Genomic DNA, 24,074 nt, shown 5'->3' on the forward strand with positions numbered 1-24,074 from the left:
AGATAACATTCTATACCATACTTTTCTGTAATGTTTGAATTTTTGTAACGGTTATATATTACTTCATTCAACAAGTTTTTTTTTTTTTTTTGAAACAGAATCTTACTTTGTCACCCTTGGTAGAGTACCCTGGTATCACATTTCACAGCAACCTCAAACTCTTGACCTCAAGTGATCCTCTTGCCTCAGCCTCCCGAGTAGCGGGGACTACAGGTGCCCACCACAATGCCCGGCTATTTTTAGAGATAGGGTCTTACTCTTTATTAGGTTGGTCAACCGTGAGCTCAGGCAATCCACCCACCTTGGCCTTCCAGAGTGCTAGGATTACAAGTGTAAGCCACCACACTCAGCCCTCTTATTGGGCACTTAATATATAATAAGAACTGCTGTAGGTCCTAAAGATCCATCTGAATAAAAGAGACACATATTCCTGGCCTGATGGAATTTACAAGGGAGGACTCAATATTGTTTTTATTTAAAAACATATTTAGTATATATATTAACTCTTATTTAGTTCCTTTTTAGGCCACATATAGTGGCTCACGCCTGTAATCTGAGCACTTGGGTAGGCTGAGGCAGGTAGATTATTTCAACTCAGGAGTTCCAGACCAGTCTGAGCAAGAGTGAGACCCTGTCTCTAAAAAAACTCCAGGAGGTGAGTGCCTGTACTCTTAGGTATTTGGGAGGTTGAGGCAAGAGGATCACTTGAGGCCAAGAATTTGAGGTTGCTGTGAACTGTGATGCCCTGGCACTCTATCAAGGGCAAAAAAACCCAAAAAACAAAAAACACTCTGTCTTGGAAAAAAAAATTAAAATAAATAAATATATGTATATAAAAACAACCTGGCATAGAACTCAGGTAAACGTTTTACAAGATAAGCAAAAGCTTTTTGTCAAAGTTTGCTATTAGTTGTCAATGATTTCAGCAATAAATTTTCCAGAAAGCACATTGAAATGTCATACCCCAGCCTCTCTGTTACAGATATTACAAAAAAGAAATTTATTTAAAAACACCTTATCAAAGATGTAAGTATAGTGGAAGTTCTTCAAATTGACCACCCAAGGGACAGTAACCAACGGGTCCCCATCCGGAGGTGGTCCACATAAGGAACTGTGTCCACTGTATTGATACACAGGTGTGGTGGTGCACTCCAGGTCTATGCAAACTAGGTCAACTTAGGGTGCTGGTCAGTGTAGGCTGGTGGTCAACTCTGGAGTTTCTATTACAGTTTAAATATTTGTTAGATTCTGGGCTGAATTCATCTACAGTAATTATATTTAAATGTCATTTTGAGTCATTAATATACACGCATGGTAAAATAAATCAGTGAGCGCATAGGATATGTGAAGCAAGTACAACTCACTTCCATTCAGGACCTGCCCCTCTGACCCCCCCCCCCAACTATAGCGAGTGTGTTCTTCAGGAGATCTTCCCTCATGCACAAACACACAGGGGTTATGTGAGAGTTCTAGGTTTTTACTATTTTGCACCTCTGGGTTAATTTAGTGAGCAGGGGCTGCAGGTTGTGGGGATAGGGGCTGTGATTTAGATCGATGACAAAGTGATAGCCTCTCCCAAGTTTAGAACAAAGCTTCTGCAGTCTCAGGCCACCTCCTACCTCAGCCCAGGCTTGTGAGTAAACATTGATGTGGAGGGCTTCACTTCTTCTCCTTGTCCCCCTCAAAAATAAAATGCTATCTCATGTCACTTCTGCTTCCTCCCAGGCTTCTGAGCAGCTCCCTTTCCTCACCACCCATTTCACCCTCTGGGGTATCAAGGCCCCTGAATGTTCAACCCTGTCCTGCGCCTGACCCCCCTCAGCTCAGCTTTCCTGAGAGCAACCCTGGAGTGATTTCTTGTCCCCTTCCCTAAGCTTCTGCCCTTTAATCTCCTATACTTCAGGGTCCTTTGTAGGCCAAACCGCCCATGCTCTGAGTAAGGTATTTTAGTCCGTAAAGCAGTGGCCTTGGGGGACATCAAGTTCATCTATGTCATGTGTACGTTCCAAACATCCCTCTGCACTGCACTATGAAAGCCTCCCCAAAATAGAGTGGTAGATGTAATGAACAGAATACAGGATGCTTAGTCAACTTAAATTTCAGATTAACAATGAATAATTTCTTAGAAATTATTCAGATGCAATCTTTCATCTGTATTTAATCTGCCAACCCTATTCCTAAACCGGTTAAGTAGTTAAACAATCCTGATCTGCATGTCTTTGCCCTAAAAACAAAGTTCTAATCCTCCTTTTTCAATGACTGTGGCCCATACACAGCAAAAGGTTCCACCAATTTCAAAACTGGGCATTTTAAGTAATCTTGAGCCAGTGTAGGAGGCATTTCAAAGTGGTTGCTAGGTGGCAGATCTCAATCCAGAAAGCATTTTTCAAATTCTATTGGTACTGCTGGGCGAGGGTAGCTTGGTAATGAGCCCAAATGTATATGGTTTAGAGGGCTTTAGTCTGTTACCATCCCCCCTCCCTTTTTTTCCTTCTAATTTAAAATCTATGGCAAAACTGAGTTTTAGTAACACGCCTAAAAAGCTTTGTCTTTTGAGCCAAATGCCAGAATGTCTAGTTAAACACAGGACCAAGTAATCACAGGCTTAATTTATTTCAGCTATTTTTCCCTGCTGGATTTTTCAGAGATAAGATTAGATTTCGTCCAAACAAATCTGGGCAGGAGAAAACTTGAAAGTATTGGCCAGCCTTAAGTATTCTCACAGGATTCCTGATACAATTTTACCTGGAAAATAAGAGTGCGCACAACAGAATTTTCTTTTTTATCTTGCGTTCTTTTGCAAACACCGAACTCTATACATAAAAGGAACACTGTGGTCTATTCAGATGCCTCTTTGTTCAGATTACTTAAAAAACTTCACGAAACAGGAGTTGTGATTCTGTACGCTGTCTTGTTAACTCAGAGAGAGAGAGAGAGCAGGATCCAGGGAAGGACAGAGAAGGAGGGAATTAATCATACCAAAGAATAGTGAAGTGATGACAGCACCCCATTTCAATTTTCCCTCAAAGGAACAGACCCTGCTTAGAGAAGGTTTGATCATCACAGGATGATTTCATTGTTTTCAGAGCAGACTCCAAATTAAACATAGCAGAGTAAATCAAATCTGCATATTCAAAAAAGTGCTTTCTTTGACTATTTTACCTGTCCCTGGCATTGAGGGCTGGGAAAAGAAAGCAAAGAGTCACAGAAATTGAGGGCTGGACAGAACTTTACAATTTTGTTCCTTAGTTGTGCTCGGGTTAGTCAAAGAAATAATTTAAATGTTTATCAACAGGAAATTTGCTAATAAACTAAGTAAATTAGGTAGAACCATATGAAATTGCTATGTGACTGCTAGAAAAGGCAGTTTCTTTTGATTCTACCTAATGTTATTTCTAATGTCATCAAGAAATATATGGTAGTCCTCTAAATATTGGTATGAAATGAACGCTATTGAAGGTAAATTATAAGGATCAGAGCAGCATTATCGGGTGTTGGTGTGTGTGAGTGTAGTATTTGTGGGGCTGTGTAAGCTTATTTATGTCTGCTGCACATCTGAAAATTCATAACAAACTGTGAACATCAGATGCCTCTGGAGAGCCACCTTGAAAACCAGAGACAAGAGGGAGAGATATTTTTTACTTTTGTGCATTCCCCATTTTTACTACATGCATGTATTAAAAATTTTAAAACAGACACAAAACAAAAAACAAAGCAACAAAGAGACGACCGTCTAAAGAGATGAAGGGTTTGCTCAAGGCTTGCAGTGCAATCAGACCAGGACACACGGAAGAAAGTGGCCACTTGATGGCTTATTCCTGCAATTCAAAGAACAAAGGTGAACAGCTCCTGAGGCCTGAGCAGTTCTGGGAGTCATTTCCTACACTGACCTCAAGGTTGATCTGAGATCTTAATCACTCTGGTTAGAGACCTTTCCCTCCCTCAAAACACCATGTTGTTGGAGGTTCAATACCTCACATTTGGACCATTCTCAGTGTGGTTGTGGGGACGTGGATTGGGTGCTGTGTGCAAGGGCTGAATGCAAGAAAGAAGCCCTTCCCCTCTTGGTCCAGTCTGACTATCTCCCTTAGGTCTGGCCTCAAAGAGGCCTCTGACCCAATTTCAACATGTCCTTACATTTTTTCACTATCTTTTTTCTTTACTTTAAGTTAAATAGAACAGAATTTTATTCTAATTATTATTTCCATTTGAGTCAGAAGAAATCTTGATGAGAAATTACTTTTGGTGCAATAATCTGGCCGGGTCTCTTCCACGCCCTGCCCCCAGCCCACTTCCTCCGTGTCCTTTCCTCCAGCCATTGACCAGCCATATCCAAATTATTCTGACCTGTACCAGTGCTTCTAAACAGCATCAGAGAGAACAATTTCATCTTGCAATATAGGAAACTGTGGTCTTAGGGATTATGACTTGTCTTCATTTCCATAGTTCAAACGTGGTAAACACAAACTTCACCCCAGCCTCCTGACTTCCGGCCAAGTGTCCCCAGTCTCGAAATTAAAACTATTTATTTGTCCCTTCCCCTCGAGCTACTGCCCTATTTTTCTCCTTTCGTTTACTGTCAAAATCCCCATACTTGCAGTTAAGTGCCTGTACTGTTTCTGAGTGCTTTCTCCCAAAGCTCGGCAAGTCAGCTGCCATGCCCGCCGAGACTGGAAGGTGCTGATTACAGAGGCGCTAAGTTAGCAGCCTCTTTAGCATTCCACGCTCTGAGGCTGGTCTTTCCTGATGCACCAGGGCAAGAACCCTGTGTCTATTTCCTTTACCGCTCTACCTATAGCCAGCGTGGGACCTGGCACCAACCAGGAGCTGAATAAGCCGTGAGTGACTAATACACTGCTGACTGGACTTTCCTTTTGGAAAAGCTTCCTTTTTCAGGTTTTTGTGGCCCATTTCCTGACTCAAATAACTTCTTGCTCTATCTTCTTTTCTTCGTGGTAACTGGGACTTTTCTTCGTGGTAACTGGTCAATTGACCAATGCGTCTATTACTGAATATTTGCTTGTTTTTAAGGTTTTGGTTAAGTGTCATCTAATTCCTCTTCAGCAATGTACCAATGCACATTCTTATCGTGAATTATTCAGAATTCTTTTTTATCTGCCCTTTCCCAACACCTTAAAAAAAAATCTTTGCTAGTCTAAAGGACGAAAAACTATAATCTCATAACTTTTTTTTATTACTAAATTGGAGTACATTTTGATGCATACTGGGGCCCTTGTATTTTCTTGAAAATGCTTCTTCTTGCGCTTTGCTTATTTTTCTGTTAATATCCTTTTCTTATTCATTTGTGAATTACATCGTCTTTAATACTAAGAATTGTATTGTTATGGTAAAAATATGGTATTAGTCAAAAAAGAATTATATTGTATGCTGCTGCCAGTGCCTGTACAATAGTTATTCTTATGAAATTGTGAAATAGAAATTTATGAAATTCAGATAGGTAGGTGATAAGTACCCACAAAAGTAGAAGTTTGTATATTAAGGCACATGTGCTATAGGGATGAGCATTTGTACTGGCTTCAAATTGAGGGTTTTTCTTTTTTTTTTTTTTCTCTAAGACAGAGTCTCACTCTGTCACCGTGGGCAGAATGCTATAGCATCATAGCTCACAGCAAACTCCTGGACTCAAGAGATCTTCTTGCCTCAGCTTCCCAACTAGCTGGGACTACAGGTGCCCACCACAATGCCCAGCTGGTTTTTCTATTTTTAGGGGACAGGCAGGTTTCACTCTTGCTGAGGCTGATCTGGAACTCCTGGGCTCAAGGAATCCACCCATCTCAGACTCCCAAAGTGCTAAGATTACAGGAGTGAGCCACTGTGCCTGGCTTAAGCTCTCTTGAATACTTACTAATTCATGAGCAGTTTGGGAAACTTCTGAAAGATTCATTTTACTCCAAAAATGAAGACTTTGGGGGGACTGAAGGGAACTGTACCTGAAGATACACTACTCAGCAGAGCTTCGCCTTGGCCATTCTGCAGAAAGTATTGTTTCAAGTCTGGGAAACTTTCAAGCTTGGCATTCAGCCTGAGCCGTTGAACTAGTTTCTTCACAGTGGTGACACTGGAGGAAGCTGACCTCAGTGCAGGACAGCCGGACTATTCCTGGGTCGGCAGGTTGGTGAGTGGGGGATTGTGGGTACAGGGGTGGGGGCTGAGAAGGCTCTGACATAGCTAACAATGCTTTGTCTGTTGTGTAAATATACTTAAATAAAACCTGTTTACCCTCAGATTTTATGGGTTCATTTGACTTTTATTAATGCATAAAGGTTATAGTTTCAAAACTGTATATCTGCCAATTTTTGTCTTGTTTTTCTGACACTGGTGTCATCAGATGCATTTTTAAAAAGACAGCAAAGTTTAAACCCCTTCAGGGAGTATCAGTTGCCATCCAGGTAAAATCCAGACCCTCAGTTTCTGTTGCACACCATCTTCTGTTCTCACCACTCCTAGCCACGTTAATCTTCCCCAGCTGATAAACCCACACCCTCTGTTCTGGTGAGCTTAGTTTCCTGCATATTTTGGTGCATGGGCTCTGGGGTATAGTAAAGATCCAGGTTAGCACCCTGACTCAAAAATTTACTGACTGTATGAGAATTGCTTTTAGAACTTCAGCTTCTTCATATTTGTCACAACTAATGTGAGATTAAGTAAAATAAATAACAAAGCTTAACACATAGTTGGCACTTAATAAATAATAGTTCTCCAGTCATCCCTCTGTCTCTCTGGGATATCCCTCATTTCTCCACCTTGTAATATCTCATCTATACTTCTGGTACAGTTCTATCCAGAATCTTCACAAATGCTTCTGACCAGGGAGCTTGCCACACATCTTACTCAGTTTGGGTGTCTCATACCATTTCAGGGCTCTAGGTGTGTTTAATAAGCCAAGCTGTAAGCTTCAGGAATGCCTGGCCCAATGCTTGGCACTTAAATGCCACAAACAAATGAATAAAAGGTGCAAGGGATATAACAGCAAAGGTAATAGTTAACAAATTGCACTTAATAGGCCATACCCACTGGCTCATGCCTGTAATCCCAGCACTCTGGGAGGTGAAGGTGGGTGGACTGCTTGAACTCAGGGGCTCAGAGACAAAAGCAAAGACCCGCCTCTACTGAAAATAGAAACACTAGCTGGGTGGGGCACTGTGGCTGGTGCCTACTGTCCCAGCTACTTGGGAAGTTGAGCCATGAGGATCCCTTGAGCCCAAGACTTTAAGGTTGCTGTGACCTATGATGCCACAGCATTCTACCCACAGTGACAGTGAGATTCTGCTAAAAAAAAAAAAAAAAACCCAAATTGCACTTTGAAATTAGCCTAATTATTGTGCCAGAGACACGCAATTGGTGATCAATGAAAATGTGGTCAGTAAATGTAGCAATATATCCCACATAATACCACTGGATATTCTAATACTTCCATATACCATTGCAATATACTGATAGAACATATTCCTAATAGTTCAATATACATATTTATTCAATTTTAAGCAACATTTGGTACCACATTTTAACCTCTGAAACTGAGCTGTGTCTTACTATCAAATACATTGCTGGTGGCCAGGTGACAGTGATGATAAGAGTTGGCATTGCCTCTGTATTTGTGAACATGGTCATTATTTGAATTGTCATTATTTCTATTCAAGTCTATGTAATTTAACACCACATGTGTCAAAGCCACATGCCCCCAAATGCAACTGACAGCAGGAGAAATATCGAGATGGGTCGGATTAGGTAAAAGAAATTCTGAAGCAATGGGAGGCTGATATAACCAATTCATGTATCATGCAGGACTATGGCTGAGGCATGGAACTACAATTTGTCAGAAAATTTGGCCATTAATAAAGAAGCTACATGGCTTGTAGTGACATCTGATTCAGTTGAATCAGAAAACTGTATCTTTAGTCAATTAGGGCAATACCAGCATCAAATTTGCAGAATGAGTTGTCATTGGCTCAGAAGCAAATCCAGGCACAAGTCTGTAACATCCTTTTAGGAAATACTGCACTATCAATAACATAGTGTAGAAAAACACACATATTAATTCTCTGCATAAAAAGGGATTCATAAAAAGCCTCAATATATAGGATTTTGATTAATTTATTTTGCTTATATTTTCTTTTTCTATATATGCACACTAAGAAAAAATATCTATGTCTAAGTAAGTCTAAAAGCATTCTTTCGGTTAAGTATAAAGTGAAAATCCTGTGGGAGCCAATATGTCATAGTTCATTTAGCAATACTTTTCCTTTCTTGGTGGTACATACAATCAAACATGTCTTGGATTTGAAAACATGTATTAATAGTAAATTGAATAGGTACGAGGTCCATGAGTTTTCACACTTCTGTTAGTGAAGAAATAGAGCTTGGGGTTTTCTTGTTGTTATTTTGATGGGGATTATGTTGTTGCTTAGGAATGAGGTAGGCAGATTTCCTCACAAACATCAGTTACACTTATTTGTAGAACAAGCATAATTTGAACAGAAGCCAGATTCTCACATCACCATTTATAGCTTCTTAACACGCATCATACATGACATTCTGAATCAGGTAAACACTTGTGCAATTAGTTAAGCACTTCTGAAATTAATTTATATTTTCCAATATAAAAGTAATGCATGTTGGTACAGAAAATGCCCCATATTCAAAAGTGTCTATGTACATGAGAGTATGTAATCAGCCATACATCTTCCACATGAAATATTTAGTAAATTTCTTCCTGAAAAACTTTCTTATACATTTTTTTCTTATAAACTTCTGTAATTAATTTATATTTTCCAACATAAAATAATGCATATTGGTATAAAAAAACGCCCTATATTAAAAAGTGTCTATGTACATCAGAGTATATAATCAGCCATATATCTTCCAAATGAAATATTTGGTAAATTTCTCCTTGAACATTTTCTTATAAAATTTTTTTGTTGCCATTTCTTCTCGTTTACGAAAGTGTCTCAAACCTAATTAATTATGTTAGCTGTACATATAGCCTTTGGTAGTAAGTACAGAAAATCCCATCATCTCACCACCCAAATATTGCCTCTGAATATTTTTTGCCATTGCATTCAATGTGTTTAGGGCATAAATAAACAACATAACGTGCAGGCAGTGGACGCTCAGTGCATCCCTGCTGAAAGCATGAATGCCCAAGAGAACTTGGAGAAGGGCCCATCTGTCTTGCTAATAGAATCAATTATACAGATCTTATGGTCTATTTTTTGTCTTCTCAAGTTTGCCTTATTAGTCTCACACAGCAGGAGCATGCCAGGACACAACCAACTTTCTACTTTTGGGCAACCGAGCGCTCCGGAAGGGGTGGTCACTCTTCTCGCCTCATTCTTTTCCTTCATTCACTCACTGATTCAACACACACTTATTAATTGGCCAGTCCGTGCCTGGACTAAGGAAGAGAAACAGATAAACGCGTTCCCTACCCTTATGCAGATTGCAGTGTGAAGACAGAACAGACAATAAACCCAGACACACAAATATGTACACATTTTGATAAGTGTAGAAATGGGCACATAAATGGGGGGGGGGCAGTGGTCTTATTTATGAGAGATAAGGAAAGGCATTTCCGGAGGGAGGGTCAAGACAGAAGGTCAAAAAAGGTCCTGAGGCCAAAGAATAGTCAAGGAAGGAGTAAGGAGAGAAAGACGGTTTCCTAGCCATGCAGTTCTCCCCACAGCTGCCAGGTCTTCCCCAAGTACTATAAGCACCAAGCAGCAAATCTCTCTATATTATAAGGCATTTTAAGCAGTGGAACAAGCCCATTAGATTTTTAAGACTAGAATACTGAGCGATCCATGGCCTACTCCCTGCGCCGCCGCTCTCGCATTTCACAAACCCTACTTAGCCGCGCGTTCTGGATTTCAACAAAAGAACTGCCACACGGTTCAGAGGTTCGTAAATTACACGTGGGCAAGGCTCCCACGCTGGTTCCCTAGACGTGTTCCGGGCAACGACCTTGTGCGCCCACAGCTCCCACGCCGCCAACGCCACCAGGCCGCAGCTCCCCGCCGGAAACGCCGGCGCTCGGCACCCAACTCAGGTGCGCTCATTTGTTTCCCACGGAGGCAGGAACACGTTCACAGCACGCGTGGGCGGGGAGACAGCGGCTACTTTCTGGCCGCCACCGAGGCGGTTCTGGGCGGGGCTAAGACTGGGGCGGGACCAGGCTTGGGGCGTGCCCGAGGCTTGGGGGCGGAGCCGGCGCCGCGGTAGGCTGCCCCGCTCTCCTGAGCGCTTTCGGCGGTGGTTTGGTCCGGCACCCGGGCCACCCACGGGGCGGTGGGAGCTCCCTGGCCCCGGGCTTGGACCCCCCGAAGGTAAATTCGCCAGGAAGCTGGACAGTTTGAGCGCGAGGGTATCCACGATGAGATCGGGAGGCCAGATGGCGGAGGACGCCAGCGTCCCGAGGCGAGTTTCCCGAGAAAGCTGAACTCGTCCCAAGTTTCTTGTACATCGACTTGCACCCGGTGAATTGGTGGCGGATTCATTCCGTGCGGGTGGTCTCTGGGCCCTAGAGGGACGCGGAGGTGATTGGATTAATCAATTCTGGGCTGCAGCCCAGATTTCTGCCCGAGAAAAGGCGGGTAATTGCCGCAGCAGTGGTGTCCCGCGCAGCAGCGGGGTAGACTGACTGCCCGGCTCCGAGGGCGCGAGCCTGCAAGGCGCGCCCGATTGTCCCGAGGCAAAGTTCCACAACTTCTTTCCTCTTTAGGCAAGACTAGCTCCGTGTTCCTCCTGGGGCTGACCCCGAGGCCCGGCTATGGACGGCGAAAGCGAAGTGGATTTTTCTAGTAACAGCGTGACCCCTTTGTGGCGGAGGCGTTCGACCCCTCCGCCCCAGCTGCTGGGCCGGAGCAAGCCGAGGCCCCAGTCTTATCAGAGCCCCAGCGGGTTGCTGATCACGGATTTCCCGGTGGAAGACCTAGGGACGCTCCCCGCCGCGCAGACTCCCGCCCAAGTGCCCACCGCCTCGGACAGCAGGACGGCCCACAGGAGTCCCCTCCTTCTGGGCACCCATCGGAGAGCAGTGGCTAATGGCGGTATGGTCTCCTTGGAGTACAAAGCTGCCTCTCCCAGACTTCGACGACCCAAGTCACCTCAGGTACCCCAAACGGTGCCTGGCGGCTCCCCGAAATCCCCAGCGAACGGCACCGTGACCTCGCTTTCCCCTCTGCCGCCGCCGCGGGTGCTGCGCCCCCCGCGGACTCCTAACGCACCTGCTCCCTGCAACCCGGGGAAAGACCCCGCCAGGTTGATTGCCAACCCCGTGCCTTCCCCTACTGCAAACGGCTTTGCCCCTAGTAACGACTCCCCTGGCTCCGGTTCGCAGTCCGGCCAGTTGGCTATAGACCCCGAACGGGTAACCGGGAGACTGTCGCCTGCGCTCCAGAAAAGGTCTTCAGAACAGAAACTCCCCCTCCAGAGGTTGTCCTCGCGGGAGAACGAGCTTCCTGAGAATCCTTCCGTGATTTTGAGTACAAACAGCGCTGCCGCCCTCAAAGTGGGGAAACAGCAGATCATTCCTAAGAGCCTGGCCTCGGAAATCAAAATAAGCAAATCCAACAGTCAGAATGTGGAGCCCCATAAGAGACTCCTCAAGGTGCGCAGCATGGTGGAAGGCCTCGGAGCGCCCCTGGGCCACGCAGGGGACGAGGGTGAGGTCGACCACGACTTGGACAGCCCAGGGTCTCTGCGGAGAGGCTTGCGGTCCACGTCCTACCGCAGGGCAGTGGTCAGTGGCTTTGATTTTGACAGTCCTACTAGCTCGAAGAAGAAGAACAGAATGTCCCAGCCTGTTCTGAGAGCAGTGATGGAAGACAAGGAGAAGTTTTCCAGCCTGGGCAGGATAAAGGTAAGAGTGGGCAGGAGTGTGGCGCGCAGTTCTCCAAAAGTGCACGTGTTGGGGGTGAGGAGGCGCAGAGAGGAAACCAGGAGCCGTTATTCTCTTTTAATTCTGTTTGTTGTTGTTGTTGTTGTTATTGATTACCTGTGGACTCCTATCTCTTGGCCACTTTGTTGTTGGCAGACACAGCCGAGTTTAATGCAGCTTCCTTCCTGGAAAGAAGTTCTGATCCCTTGATTTTCTAAGCTCAGGCAATATCTGGAGAACAAAAGGGAAAATCTTACATCAAATTAAGTTTAGGCTGAGTGAGTCCTAACCACTTTTAATACAGGTAGCTGAGAGGGGGAGGGGAACACCCTTAGCTCTGCAGTCTCTGTCCGCTGTGGTCAAGTTCTCTGGTGTTTGTTTCGAGGTGTCAGCCAGTGGTGGCTGTTATCACAGCTGATACCAGAAAATACTGATTTCTGTTTGAACCTGTTGGTTTTTTTCTGCTTTTACTTATTGAATAGTTTTTTGAGTGCTGATTGCACACTTCCTGTCATTCAGGTAAAATGTGAATTTTAAAACCAATTACCAGAAGCAAAAAGACACCAGTAGTTTCTTGTCTTTTTTGTTGCTTATTTTTGTCACCATGGCCTCCGGTTGTATTTTATTCCCATTTTATGCCCATTTATCCTTGAGTGCATTTAACAAGTTGGTAGCTCAAAACCTTAGGTTGGAGTGAATTCTGTGGTATTGCTCCTTGTTACGGGACTCAGAGCTGCACTTACTAAATATATTGCAAAGTAGGATATAAAGAAAGCTCCAAAGAGATATTTGGAAGTGTGCGCTGCTTTCCCTAGAAGGCAGATCTCAGCAATAGGGCAGAGATTCTTTTTGGCAGTGACATTTTTTCTTGATTAATCACAGAACTGGAACCAGGCTATATAAATGTCACATACATAATACACAAGCAAAGCCTGTTTTATTTTAGAACCTACGGTCTTAAAGAAAAGAAATTATATAATGTTTTATGGGATTTTTTTCCAGCTCTGCAAGTTTAGGGAAGATCAGTTTAACAGTGATGGTGAATCACGAGTGGTGAAAGGAGTTGAACCCCTGGTCATTGGAGGATTCTCGATCTGTTTTGATGGGGTGTGGGAGACCTTGTGCATTTTATTTCAGTGTTTCAGTGAATTGTGATGGTCATATGAGATATGAGTGAACTGCTCTAGGGCTTATCTGCTGGGTCCTTTTAGAAATCTAATGAGTTTAACAACAAGAAAAAAGTACCTTTCCTTAAAATAGCTGTATTTTATATTTCCTTTCCTCTCTCTCTCTCTCTCTTTTTTTTTTTTTTGCTTTTCTTGTCTCCTAGAAAAAAATGCTGAAAGGACAAGGAACATTTGATGGGGAAGGTAAGCATTTAATTTTCCAGACTTTTATTGCTGTTTCAATGTGGAATATCAATTATAAGTTTAAATCCAACTTCAGTAGCAAAAATGCTTGATGAGAAATACTATGTCCAGCTTCTTCCCAAGTTATATAGTTCAAAGCTCTGCACTAAGCTAGGTTTTCATCTAGTAATACCAGCAGAGATTTTAATTAATGACATTTTATATAATGTGATAACTCAGTCAGTGTCCTGGGATTTTTAATTCTTCTCTCCTTTGCTCCATTCCCATCTTCTTCAATAAAGTAGAGAAAGAATAAGAGCTAGCTCTAGATTTTTAGTGAAAAATTCTAAGAGTTTGGCATTTAGATCTGAGGTCCTGTTTCCTTAGGTCACATTTCCCTGGACTTAATATTCTTTTTCCCGTATTTCCATATTTTATCATTTTTGACTTCCTGTTTCCTTAAGTTTCAACTTTGGGGAAATAGAACCCTCTTGGCTGACAAAAGCATATTCTTAAGAGTTTGTAACCCATATAGTACTTTGTTAAGGATCTCAAAAAGAAAAGCGGCTCCAACCAGGTGTTCAAACCCGAATCAGATTAGTGGACTTTGTGTAAACAAATGGGTCAAATGTCAGCCAATTGGAAGAGTAGGAAGGGAGCAGTCCCAGCTGCAGCCCATAGAGAGGAGGGTGCAGTCCTGGTAGTGCGGGTAATTACTTTCTGTCATGCTTTGGAATGGTAACTCATTCTAACCTTTAAAGAACAGTGAAGAGGGAATACCCCTCTACAAGAAAAGTTAGTTGTAAAACCACCCGAGTAATAAAGTGTAAAATCTTGGGTGATTACAAAACATTTTCCTGTATAATTCTTACGAAGGGGAGTTTCCCATTAAGCCTTTAAAAATGACTAATTTATAAAAATCCATTCATTGCATCAACCTTAGGAAACTGTATGGGGAGGGAACTCAGATAGGGTGTTGTAGCTGGTTAGGATACATTCATCTCCCTGATTTTATAATTGAGGAGAATGGAAACTCTGAGTTTAGTAATTTGCCCGCTGTCCCAGGCTCATAACGCAGCCTGTACTAGGATGCAGGTCTGGTTCTTGGGATAGTTTGATTCCTTTGGTACATTGGTTTTATGTTATTTCCTCTCAGACGGAGCTGTTTCGATGGATTTGCTCTTCTCTCTCCTCAAATGTGATGACTTAAATTCTTTTTTACATGTACATGAGGAATGCAGGATTCTTATAGTGAATGACTGAAATGTAACTTAGGGGGCAGTGTGGTAGAGCGGTAAGAACCCATGACCTTCTGTCCGGGGAAACATGTGCTCCTGTCCTAGTGCTTAGACTCCTGAATTGACTCCCAGTGACCTTAATCTCACTAAGCTACTTCATGTGTGAAATGAGGTTAATAATACTTGTGTTGTGACAATGAATGGGAAATCATGTCAGCAATGTTATTCATATACTTTGTGCCAGTCACTAAGTATTTTGAAGACTGGAGAAACGCAGACTTTACCTATATAATCTGTTTTGCATATGCAGAACAATCAGAGACCAGTAAAATCTCACATACACTCTTGTTACTTTAGTTATGGTGCATTAAGAATAATCTATAGTTGATGAAAGGCAGATGTTTACTTGCTTCAGTAGATAGGAAAGACGTTTCAAACTCAGTACTTCCCAAACAAAATTCATAATCTTCTCTGCTCTTCTCTGTTCCTGTTCCTACTTCCCATTGTGGGACCTGAAGACCTGGGAAATATCCTTAACCCCACCTTCTCTCTGCCTTCCTATCCACTCTATTGCCGGCCCATTCTAAGTCACATAGCCCAAGAATCCAGCATCTTTCATTGACTGTCCTAAGAAGCATCTGAATTAGTCTCTTAGGTAGTTTTTAGTATTTTGCTCATTAATTTGAGCACATGTTTCTTTTCAATGAATTCCCATTGCATTCAGGTTAAAGTACAGTCATTACAGTATAAAGGAAACTAAGTCCTTTTGTGTAAAATCCAGTTCTTGATCATTGCCTACAAAGCCCTACTTGATTTGGACTGTGGGGCTCTTTGTTCTGAATTCACCTTGCTCTTTTTGGTCATGAGACACACCCAAGCCTTAGCCACATCGACCTTCTTCAGTTCTTTAAAGTCATGTATCAGTTAACAGTGAGGATACTTTCTCAGAAACGTGTCCTTGGGTGATTTTGTCCATGTGTGAACATCATAGAGTTAACTTACACAAACCTAGATGGTATACCCTACTTCACACCTAGGCTATAGCTGGCCACTCTTAGGCTAGGCTACAAACCATTACAGCATGCTACTGTACTGAATACTGTAGGCAGTTATGGAAAATACTTGTGTATCTAAACATAGAGAAGGTATAGTAAAAATACAGGATAAAAGATTTTTAAAAGTGCATCTATAAAGCATTCTTACCATGAAAGGAGCTTACAGGACTGCAAGTTGCTATGGGTGAGTTGATGAGTGAGTGGTGAGTAAATGTGAAGGCCCAGGGCATCGCTCTACACTAATATAAACTTTATAAATTGTACACTCAGGCTGCCACTAAACTTAAAAAAAGACTTTCTTTTTTCAATGATAAATTAACTGTAGCCTACTGTAACATTTTTACATTATAAACTTTAAAAATATTTTTTGCTTTTTGATTTCTTATAATTTTAACATTGAGTTTAAAACGTAAATACATTGTACAAAAATATATTTTCTCTATATTTTTATTCTAGAAGGTTTTTTCTACTTAAGTTTTTTTCACTTTTTTTTACTTGGTAAGCTTTTGTGTTAAAAACTAGGAGACCAGTGCACACGTTAGGCTGGACCTGTCCAGGGCCAAGATCACCAACACCACTGTCTTCTTCCTTCACAGGAAGGTCTTCAGGGTCCGGAACACACATGGGGCTGTCACTGCCTGTGACACGGTGCCTTTTGGAATATTCCCTGAAGGGCCTGTCGGAGGCTGTTTGGCACTTACCTTTTTATTTTTATAAGTAGTAGATGGACTACACTGTAAGCTGATGTTAAAAAGTACAGTGCAGGCAGTCCCCAGGTTATGAAGAAGATAGGTTCTGTAGGTTTGCCCTTAATTTGAATTTGTATGTAAGTAGAAACAGGTACTTTCACTATTCACCTGTAACTGCCCCTGTTGGTAAGTGTGAGTTGAACATAAGCTGGATGCTTGGGCTGGAGCACTGCCTCTACAGGAAAGACCTAAACTAGTAACGTAGCTGTTTACCATCCTTGTCCCGTCTCCTGCTCTGTCCATAGTTCCGTATGATGGCAGCACAGGAGGTTTGTTTACACCAGTGTGACCCCAGACACACGAGCAATGCGTTGTGTTGTATATCAGGAGAGGTATGACGTCACTGCACGAGGGCTGTACTCACATGAGACCACTGTCATATATGTGGTACTTCATGGACTTAAAAGTTACGTGGTGCCCAGCTGTAGCACGTTCTCTTATGTTCGTTTATAACTTTTGCGTTTGCTTTTTCTTATGGCTGTGTACTCTTAGCTTTCAGATCTTAGAGTTTCCTCACTGATACCTCCTTGACCCCCCAGATCCCACCCTACTCACAGTCTGTGCTCAGAGCACCTGTGTGTAATTCCTCCAGTTGATAGGTGTGCATGTGTGTGGACTCATTGTGTCCTCAGCCCTGCAGGGACTTGTCACCACACTTGGAGTAAAGTCAGAGTCCCTTCAGTGACCCCGAGACAAGACTCTACCTAATCTCCCCTCTACTTACCTTCAACTATACCTCTTTTCTGTTGCCCCTCCTGGTGGTACTCCAGCTACATGGGCCTCCGTGCCGCTCCTGGTACATCCAGACAGGGGCTTCGTACTTGCTGTTCTCCTGATGGGATGCTCTCTCCCGGCCGTACAGGCTTGTTTTCTCACCTCTTTCATACATCTCTGCTTACCTGCTGCCTCAGGGGAGGCCCTCCTAAGCCACCCTGTCTGAAGTCTACACATCCTCCTCCCAGCACTTTCTAGCTCCTCTCCCTGTTTTACTTTTCTTTATGACATTTATCAGCATCTGAAGTATTATAAAAGTTCCTTGTTTCTCTGGTGATCAAACATCAGCTGTTGAAGACTGGGACTTTTATTTTTTCTCGTCTGTTGCATTCCCAATGCTAAGCAGTTGCTGGGACCTAGTAGGCATTTTCTAAATAACAGTTGAATGAATAAATGCATGAGCGAATTGACTGATTTTTCATTAAACCGTTAGCTTAGGAGGGCAGGTGAGGTGTCTTATTTCCTGTTTTACTCTAAGCACATCATAGATGGATGGAAGTGCTTGGTAAATTTAATAGATCAATGAATGCTGATGCTCTACCCTCCAAGAAAGGGTAGAGTGTGTGAATTCAGTGTAACCTGAATGACGGTGATTTCACACTGATGGTCCTTTAGCACGGAGGCATGGCATCCTGTAGGGGCCCCTCCTCTTTCCTGGAAGACAAATCTGGGATAGAGCTGTTAGTAAGAGAATCACTTCTATGTAATTACTCTTGAGTGACAAAGTCTGTTTGTCTCTTTGTTGTTTAATAAACTGGAGACTAAACATTGTGTACATACGGAGTTTTTGTTTAGAACAAGTTGGATAATGATTGAGGGGAGTTAGTGACACGTAAAGCTTGTTTTCTTGCAGAAAACGCTGTCTTGTATCAAAACTACAAAGAAAAGGCCCTTGACATTGACTCTGATGAAGAGTCGGAGCCCAAAGAACAGAAGTCGGATGAAAAAATTGTGATTCACCATAAGCCGCTGAGATCCACGTGGAGCCAGCTCTCGGCAGTGAGTGTTTACCTTCATCTTTTCTACCTGTGGGAGAAAAAAATAAGATGTGGAAATTATGTGTGGGTACGGATTTTGTTTTTTCTGCCAACGATCCTAAGGACAACACTCTTTTTAGATTGTGAAATGTTTCTCAAGACTCTGCAGACATTAATGAGAACGTGAACTTTGGTGTCTCTGATTAGGAACATTAGGTTTTGATAAAATAAAATGCCTTGAGCCTTATGCACTATGAACTCTGGGAATTTCCTACTAGGTATCTTTTTAAAAAATATGGTATATGTGTAGTGGTAACTTAATATAGCTGAACTTTATCAAAATTATGGCTGTATACATATGTGTGTGTGTGTGTGTGGATGTTTCTGTAGGTACCTGCGTATGTATCTATGCACCACAGAGAGTTTATTCCTTGGAAATTTCAGTTGATACAGACATATTTGTATTTTTTCTTGAAGCTGATTAATGAATGGCCATCTGTTCCATCTTCTCTGTGTCTCTTATATTTGTGTTTGACATTTTTGTGATCAACTTATTTTTGCATTGAGGAGTCACTCTCCTCTCTCCATCAAACATCTTTTGTCTTTTAACCATAATTCCTTTTCCCGTTAGCTTACCAAGTGTCACAGTATGATGCTTAGTTTACCTGGTAAGAATTTGGGTCCAGAATTTTTGGACATTTGATGCGTTAGCAAGTAGAAAGGCATTCCCGTGGCTGGTTTGGGTCGGGGATACACCTCTGTGTCCTGAGGCCGTGGAGCAGAGGCAATTCCCTTCACAGCTGCAGTGAATATTATTCAGACTCAGGAATCCTGTCTATGTAGGGAACTCTCCAGCGTAAGTAAAGGAGTTATGTGGGCTTTGTGCAGCTGGGACCATGGGTATATGTTTAGTGTGGAACCTTCTGATTCAGGCTCTACCTCCCCTCTTCTGTATTTGGATTAAAAATTCTAGAGACCAAGCTCTTTTCTCTTTCTCTCTCTGCCTCCCCTAATTTTATTCAAGGAGAATCTACACATTTCCAGTGTCTCCAAGGTATGGCACCCTGAGTATTGTGCCCCAAATTTAAATGCCTATAGTGGCAGGGCAAGTAGTGAATAAGTGATCCTGGTGTGTGTGGGCATTGGGGAGTTGGGGGGCAGTGGAGACGAGCCTTCAGTAAATAGAGCAGCTATACTTAGCTCAAACCAGGGGAGCATGAGGACTCAGTGTGGCTGCATCTTCTGATAGTTAGGAAAGATAAAACAGAAATCCAGACTTTGATGAGTGTTATCCTGATTCAAGGTTAAAGAAATGTTGTGTGAGACCAACACAATGTCTATGGGCCAGACGTGGCCTCTGTGCCCACCGTTTGCAACTTAAGTGATATTTTCCTGATTCTTGCATGTAGTAAGGTGGTAACACCTACCCACAGAGTTGGTGTATTGACAGCTTGCACCCTCATCTAATGATTTCATGGTATGTGTTTACCAAAATAGATAACAGGAAAAACCGATGTCAGGGTTTATGGAAACCGTGTCAGCTCTGAATGGCCGTCATTCAGTTCATTAGGTTCTTGGTATGGACCATTTGGTAAAGGATCTGGGTGAAAAAAGAGGGCTGTGGACTTTCTGAGTTTTATGTCTGTGGAAGCAGCGGCGTTTGCTAACTAACACAGGCCTAAATCCTATCTCTGGTCTCTGAACACTAAGTAGAAAAGTGGATTTCTGTGGCAGTTACATGCTGATCCAACTTAGCTTTTAGCACAAAAACTCAGGCTCCATCTTTATGCCTCCTGAATGTGAACAAGTGCACTGCCATTAAATAATAGTGCGTATCTTTCAGTTCAGCTTTAATTATGGCCATGCATTTTATTATGCAAAAAATACATGTACTGATGTGCCTTTTGTTAACAAGATAGATATCAAAAAACTTTCTTGTAATAAAAATTAAGACTATAAAGTGAGTTCTAATTTTCGTGTGTATTATCTTGGAGTTGAGCATTGCCAGCAGGCCTGTGTCTACTTACTGTGTTACTTGGCAATTACAGTTAATCAAAGCAGTGGGATTGGACTTTGCCACTTAGCATTACTTCGGCACCAGCCTTACATATTTCTTTGAAATAGAAAAGGCACAAAAAATGTAAATTCACTTAAATTTTACCTTTTTTTGGTGTAAAATACTTCAACCCTACAGAGTAATTTTAAAAAATCTATGTATCCACTACCCAGACTGAACACATGTTAATACTTTAACATATTTGCTTCAGCTTCTGTTTTTTCTTAGGCAGATTCAACTCATCACTCCCCCCTTTCCAGAATTTTTCTCCTTCCCGCCTCCCAGAAGTGATAACTCTCCTGAAGTTACCTTCTGTCCTTCTCATGTGACTCTTCTGTCTACCAAGAAGATGCAGCCAGCTCTGGCTTTTAGGAAAGTAGATATTTTAACACCAGTAAGCAGCCCTTACCTTTTTAGAAGCCCATCCAATCAGTCAGTAAATGTGCAGGTTGCAGTTTGGACCCCCAGGAAAGGAGGCTTCGTGAAGCATTAACAGTGCCAGGATGTTTCTCCTAAGTGACTGGCACCTGCACTTCTCTGTCTGACCTTGTACCTCGATCCCTCCTTGTAGCAGAGCTGCAGCATTTAGGGCAGGTCTTAAAAGACTTCCACATCATACATACATATTTTTGGATGACCTTTCCATGCCTGACTTTTCATATATCAAATTTAGTAAGGCCTGAGCCCAGCGAGAGAGTAGGACCAGGGGTTTTCTGGCAGTGAACTTGGTCCCAGTCTGGCATATCCCTTCACTTCCCACCTAGGAGAGAAGCGAGTGAGTGCACACGTGCACACAACCAACAATCCTGTAGACTGTTTTATTTTCTAAAAATTTCTTACCTTTGTGGCAAACAAGCACCTGCCCGCCTCCTGGGGTGGTAAGGAAACTTTCCTTATCGGCTGACCTAAGAAGCGTGCCGCACAGACTCTTTTGAAGTACAGCAATTTGCAGTAATTTATGGTTGTTACATAAGGTCGTTATGCCTCCAGTCTGTGGTGTAGTTTGTCTGAGCATGTTTATGTTGTCTTTGGTTTCACTGGGCAGTGCCGGGGAGGGTGGTGTTCAACTCCACAGGTGACAGGTGGTTCCCCATTTACAGTGTTGGGACAGGTTTAAACTGTAGGGTTGTGGCCATCTAGGAATGAAAGAAAATGAGAAGTGGGTAGGAGTAGCATCTATTTAATTGGACCTCAATAAAATAGCGCACATTTAGGCCACCACAGACTAAAGTGAATTAAGGGTGAACACATCTAGCAGTGGTGTCTCTGGCAGTGCAGTCACCATATGGAGGTGGGACATTCTTGAGTGGTCCAGAGCACAGCCCGGGCTCTTTAACATTAGAACATTAAAATGACAGGCCGGTCATTCACTTGATTGTCAGAGTGTATAGATCTGTTCTTAATTGGAACTGCACGATTTCTTCACTCCAGGGAATATAATTGAGTGCTGAGTTTCAGGCCTTGGGGAACCTGAACAGATTCTAAATAACTTAAGTGGTCATAGTTCCCAGTGTTTGGTTGTCCTATGTGGAAGAGACTTACTGAGGTTTTAAAACCTCAGTGAATTTGGAAAGTCATTTTTGACCTCTAAAGATGATTATCTGGAAATGTGCCCAGGGACAAGGAAACTGCCACACACAGGTGAATCTTGGCAGTGACTCACCTGAAACAACAGCGTGAGGACTATGCCAACAGTTCTTGGATCTCTGGGAAAAGCATGTGGGTTTCAAGAAAAATATTGATTGTATTAGTCAGGGGTAGAACACTGTGTGCTGGTCACAGTGAGCGCCAGGTGTGCGGCCACTTGGGCTTCAGGTTTTTCCAAAGTTCATTCTTTAATAAGATCCCATAAATGGCCCCGCAAGTATTTACTATCTCCTCTTTTAGACTGATTTTAACAGAAACATTTTTCCTCTTTCTTTCCATCACAGCCCCCTTCTAAGATCCCAAGGTCACATACTGTGCATGCACCAAGACATGCCCGTTGGGAAACCAGTGTTTGTTTTGTTAGGTTCAGTGACAGTGCCGAAGCTGCACTTGCCAGCTGTGCCTTGGTCCCATTTGTTTGCCGTGGGGTGTGGCTGTGTGATTTCCAGCACCTTGAAATGCCACAACCCTTCGGAAAGAGTGTTCTGTATTCAGTACCGAACACGGTCATCCTCTGCTGTACTCTTCTCTCAGAGTTGCTGCGCGTGGCTTTCCCAGTAGTTTTAAAACATTTTGAATATTTCTTCAGCTTGCTCAAAAATTTTAAACTCTTTAGCAAAGGATGGCTTTTTATATTTTTATCAAAGTATTTATTCAGCTGTGCTGGGTGTGGCCAATGGTGTAATGAGAGATCTAGAACTTGAACCTCAGGCTCCGGTTCAGGGTTCAGTCTTAAGGTACATGCAGTTTACCTTTGGGGCTTGCAGGATGAGAAAGAAAGATGTGAGAAGTGGGAATTTTATTACAATTTCACTTAGCTGAAAATATAAGAGACATTATGGAATCTTAGTAGTTCAATCTGATGAGACTTATTCTTTTGGAATTTACATTGTGTTTATTTTGAAAGATGTACTATTTTCAACTAAAAATCAGAGCTTAACACAGATATAATAAATGTGAATATTGTTGTTTGCAGAAATGTATAATGCATTAATTTTTATTTATTTTTTTGAGAGTGTCTTGCTGTGTTGCCCAGGCTAGAATACAGTGACATCGTCTTTGCTCACTGCAATCTCAGATTCCCCAAACTCAAGCCAGCCTCCTGAATGGCTGAGACTGGGTAGTTGAGACTAGAGGGGTGCACCACCTTGCCTGGCTAATTTTTATTTTTTTGGAGAGACAAGGTCTGTCTGTGTTATTCAGGTTGGTCTTGACATCTAGGTCTTAAGTGATCCTCCTACCTTGGCCTCCCAAAGTGCTGATATTACAGGGGTGACCCACAGCACTCGCCGCTTTAATGAATTTAAACTTTCATTTTTTTCCCCTAAATTTTTATACTTATAGCTGAATTTTTAATTGTTGCTTAAAATAGTCATTTCTGTGGTCATATAATTTTTTATTTATAATTTTGCAACAGAACAATGTCATAATAAAATTATTTTTACCTTAGATATTGATGAATGCTTTTCACCATACCTTTTGTGTCTGTCTGTTTATTTATTTATTTATTCATTGAGAGAGAGTCTCACTCTGTCACCCTGGATAGAGTGCTGTGGCATCATAGCTCACAGCAACTTTAAACTCCTGGGTCGAACAGTTCTCTTATGTCAGCCTCCTGAGGAACTGGGAATATAGGTTCCTGTCATAAGGCCCAGCTACCTTTTTTGTTTTGTTTTTTTTGCATTAGAGACAGGGGTCTTTGTTTTGCTTAGGCTAGTCTCAAACTTCTGAGTTCAAGCAGTTCACCCCCATTGGCCTCCCAGAGTGCTAGGATTACAGGCTACCGCACCTGGCCCCTACCTTTTGTGTTTAAAATATAGAAACATATTCTCATTTTCATGTCTGGCTTACTTTTAGCCTTCATAGTTTAAACAATTAGGCCTGTAGGCGTAGACTAGTCTATCCTTTTAAGTTGGACAGTGGATTTTCTCAAATGTTTATGTCTTCTTAAAAGGAAATAGAGGTCCAAATGCCTAGACCTGACACCTGCTAGGGTTTAAATATTTGCCTTCTCCAAATTCATGTTGAAGTTTAGTCCACAATGAGGCAGTATTAAGAGGTGGGAACTTTGAGAGATTATTGGATCATGAAGACTCTGCCCTCAGTATGCATTAATCCGGCCATGGACTAATGGATTAATGAGTTAACATGGGAGGGGCAACTGGTGGCTTTATAGGGAGAGGAGGAGTGACCTGAACTGGCATGTTAGCACACTGAGCCCCTCCCCATGTGAGAGCTGCCACCACCTCTTCAGAGAGTCGTCACCAGCAACATGTTTCTCAATAGATGCTGATCCTTGGTGGGGACTTCTCAGCTTCCATTACTATGAGAAA

The 24,074-nt window shown here is 42.4% G+C and overlaps 1 protein-coding gene across 1 annotated transcript in view; it reads left to right on the plus strand.

Annotated features, from left to right (window-relative positions):
- Positions 1 to 10,758: 10,758 nt before the first annotated feature.
- The window catches only part of ARHGEF26 (Rho guanine nucleotide exchange factor 26), a 122,390-nt gene continuing 109,074 nt past the window's right edge, over positions 10,759 to 24,074 (plus strand). Inside the window, exons 1-5 of the mRNA XM_003794123.3 lie at positions 10,759 to 11,878; positions 13,227 to 13,266; positions 17,915 to 18,066; positions 22,919 to 22,929; positions 23,976 to 24,015. Coding sequence (XP_003794171.1) covers positions 10,787 to 11,878; positions 13,227 to 13,266; positions 17,915 to 18,066; positions 22,919 to 22,929; positions 23,976 to 24,015 — 1,335 coding nt within the window. The 5' untranslated portion in view covers positions 10,759 to 10,786. The remainder of the gene's footprint in view (positions 11,879 to 13,226; positions 13,267 to 17,914; positions 18,067 to 22,918; positions 22,930 to 23,975; positions 24,016 to 24,074) is intronic.

Source organism: Otolemur garnettii, unplaced genomic scaffold (genome assembly GCF_000181295.1).
Source record: "Otolemur garnettii isolate 467f Iridium unplaced genomic scaffold, OtoGar3 scaffold00076, whole genome shotgun sequence".
NCBI lineage: Eukaryota > Metazoa > Chordata > Mammalia > Primates > Galagidae > Otolemur > Otolemur garnettii.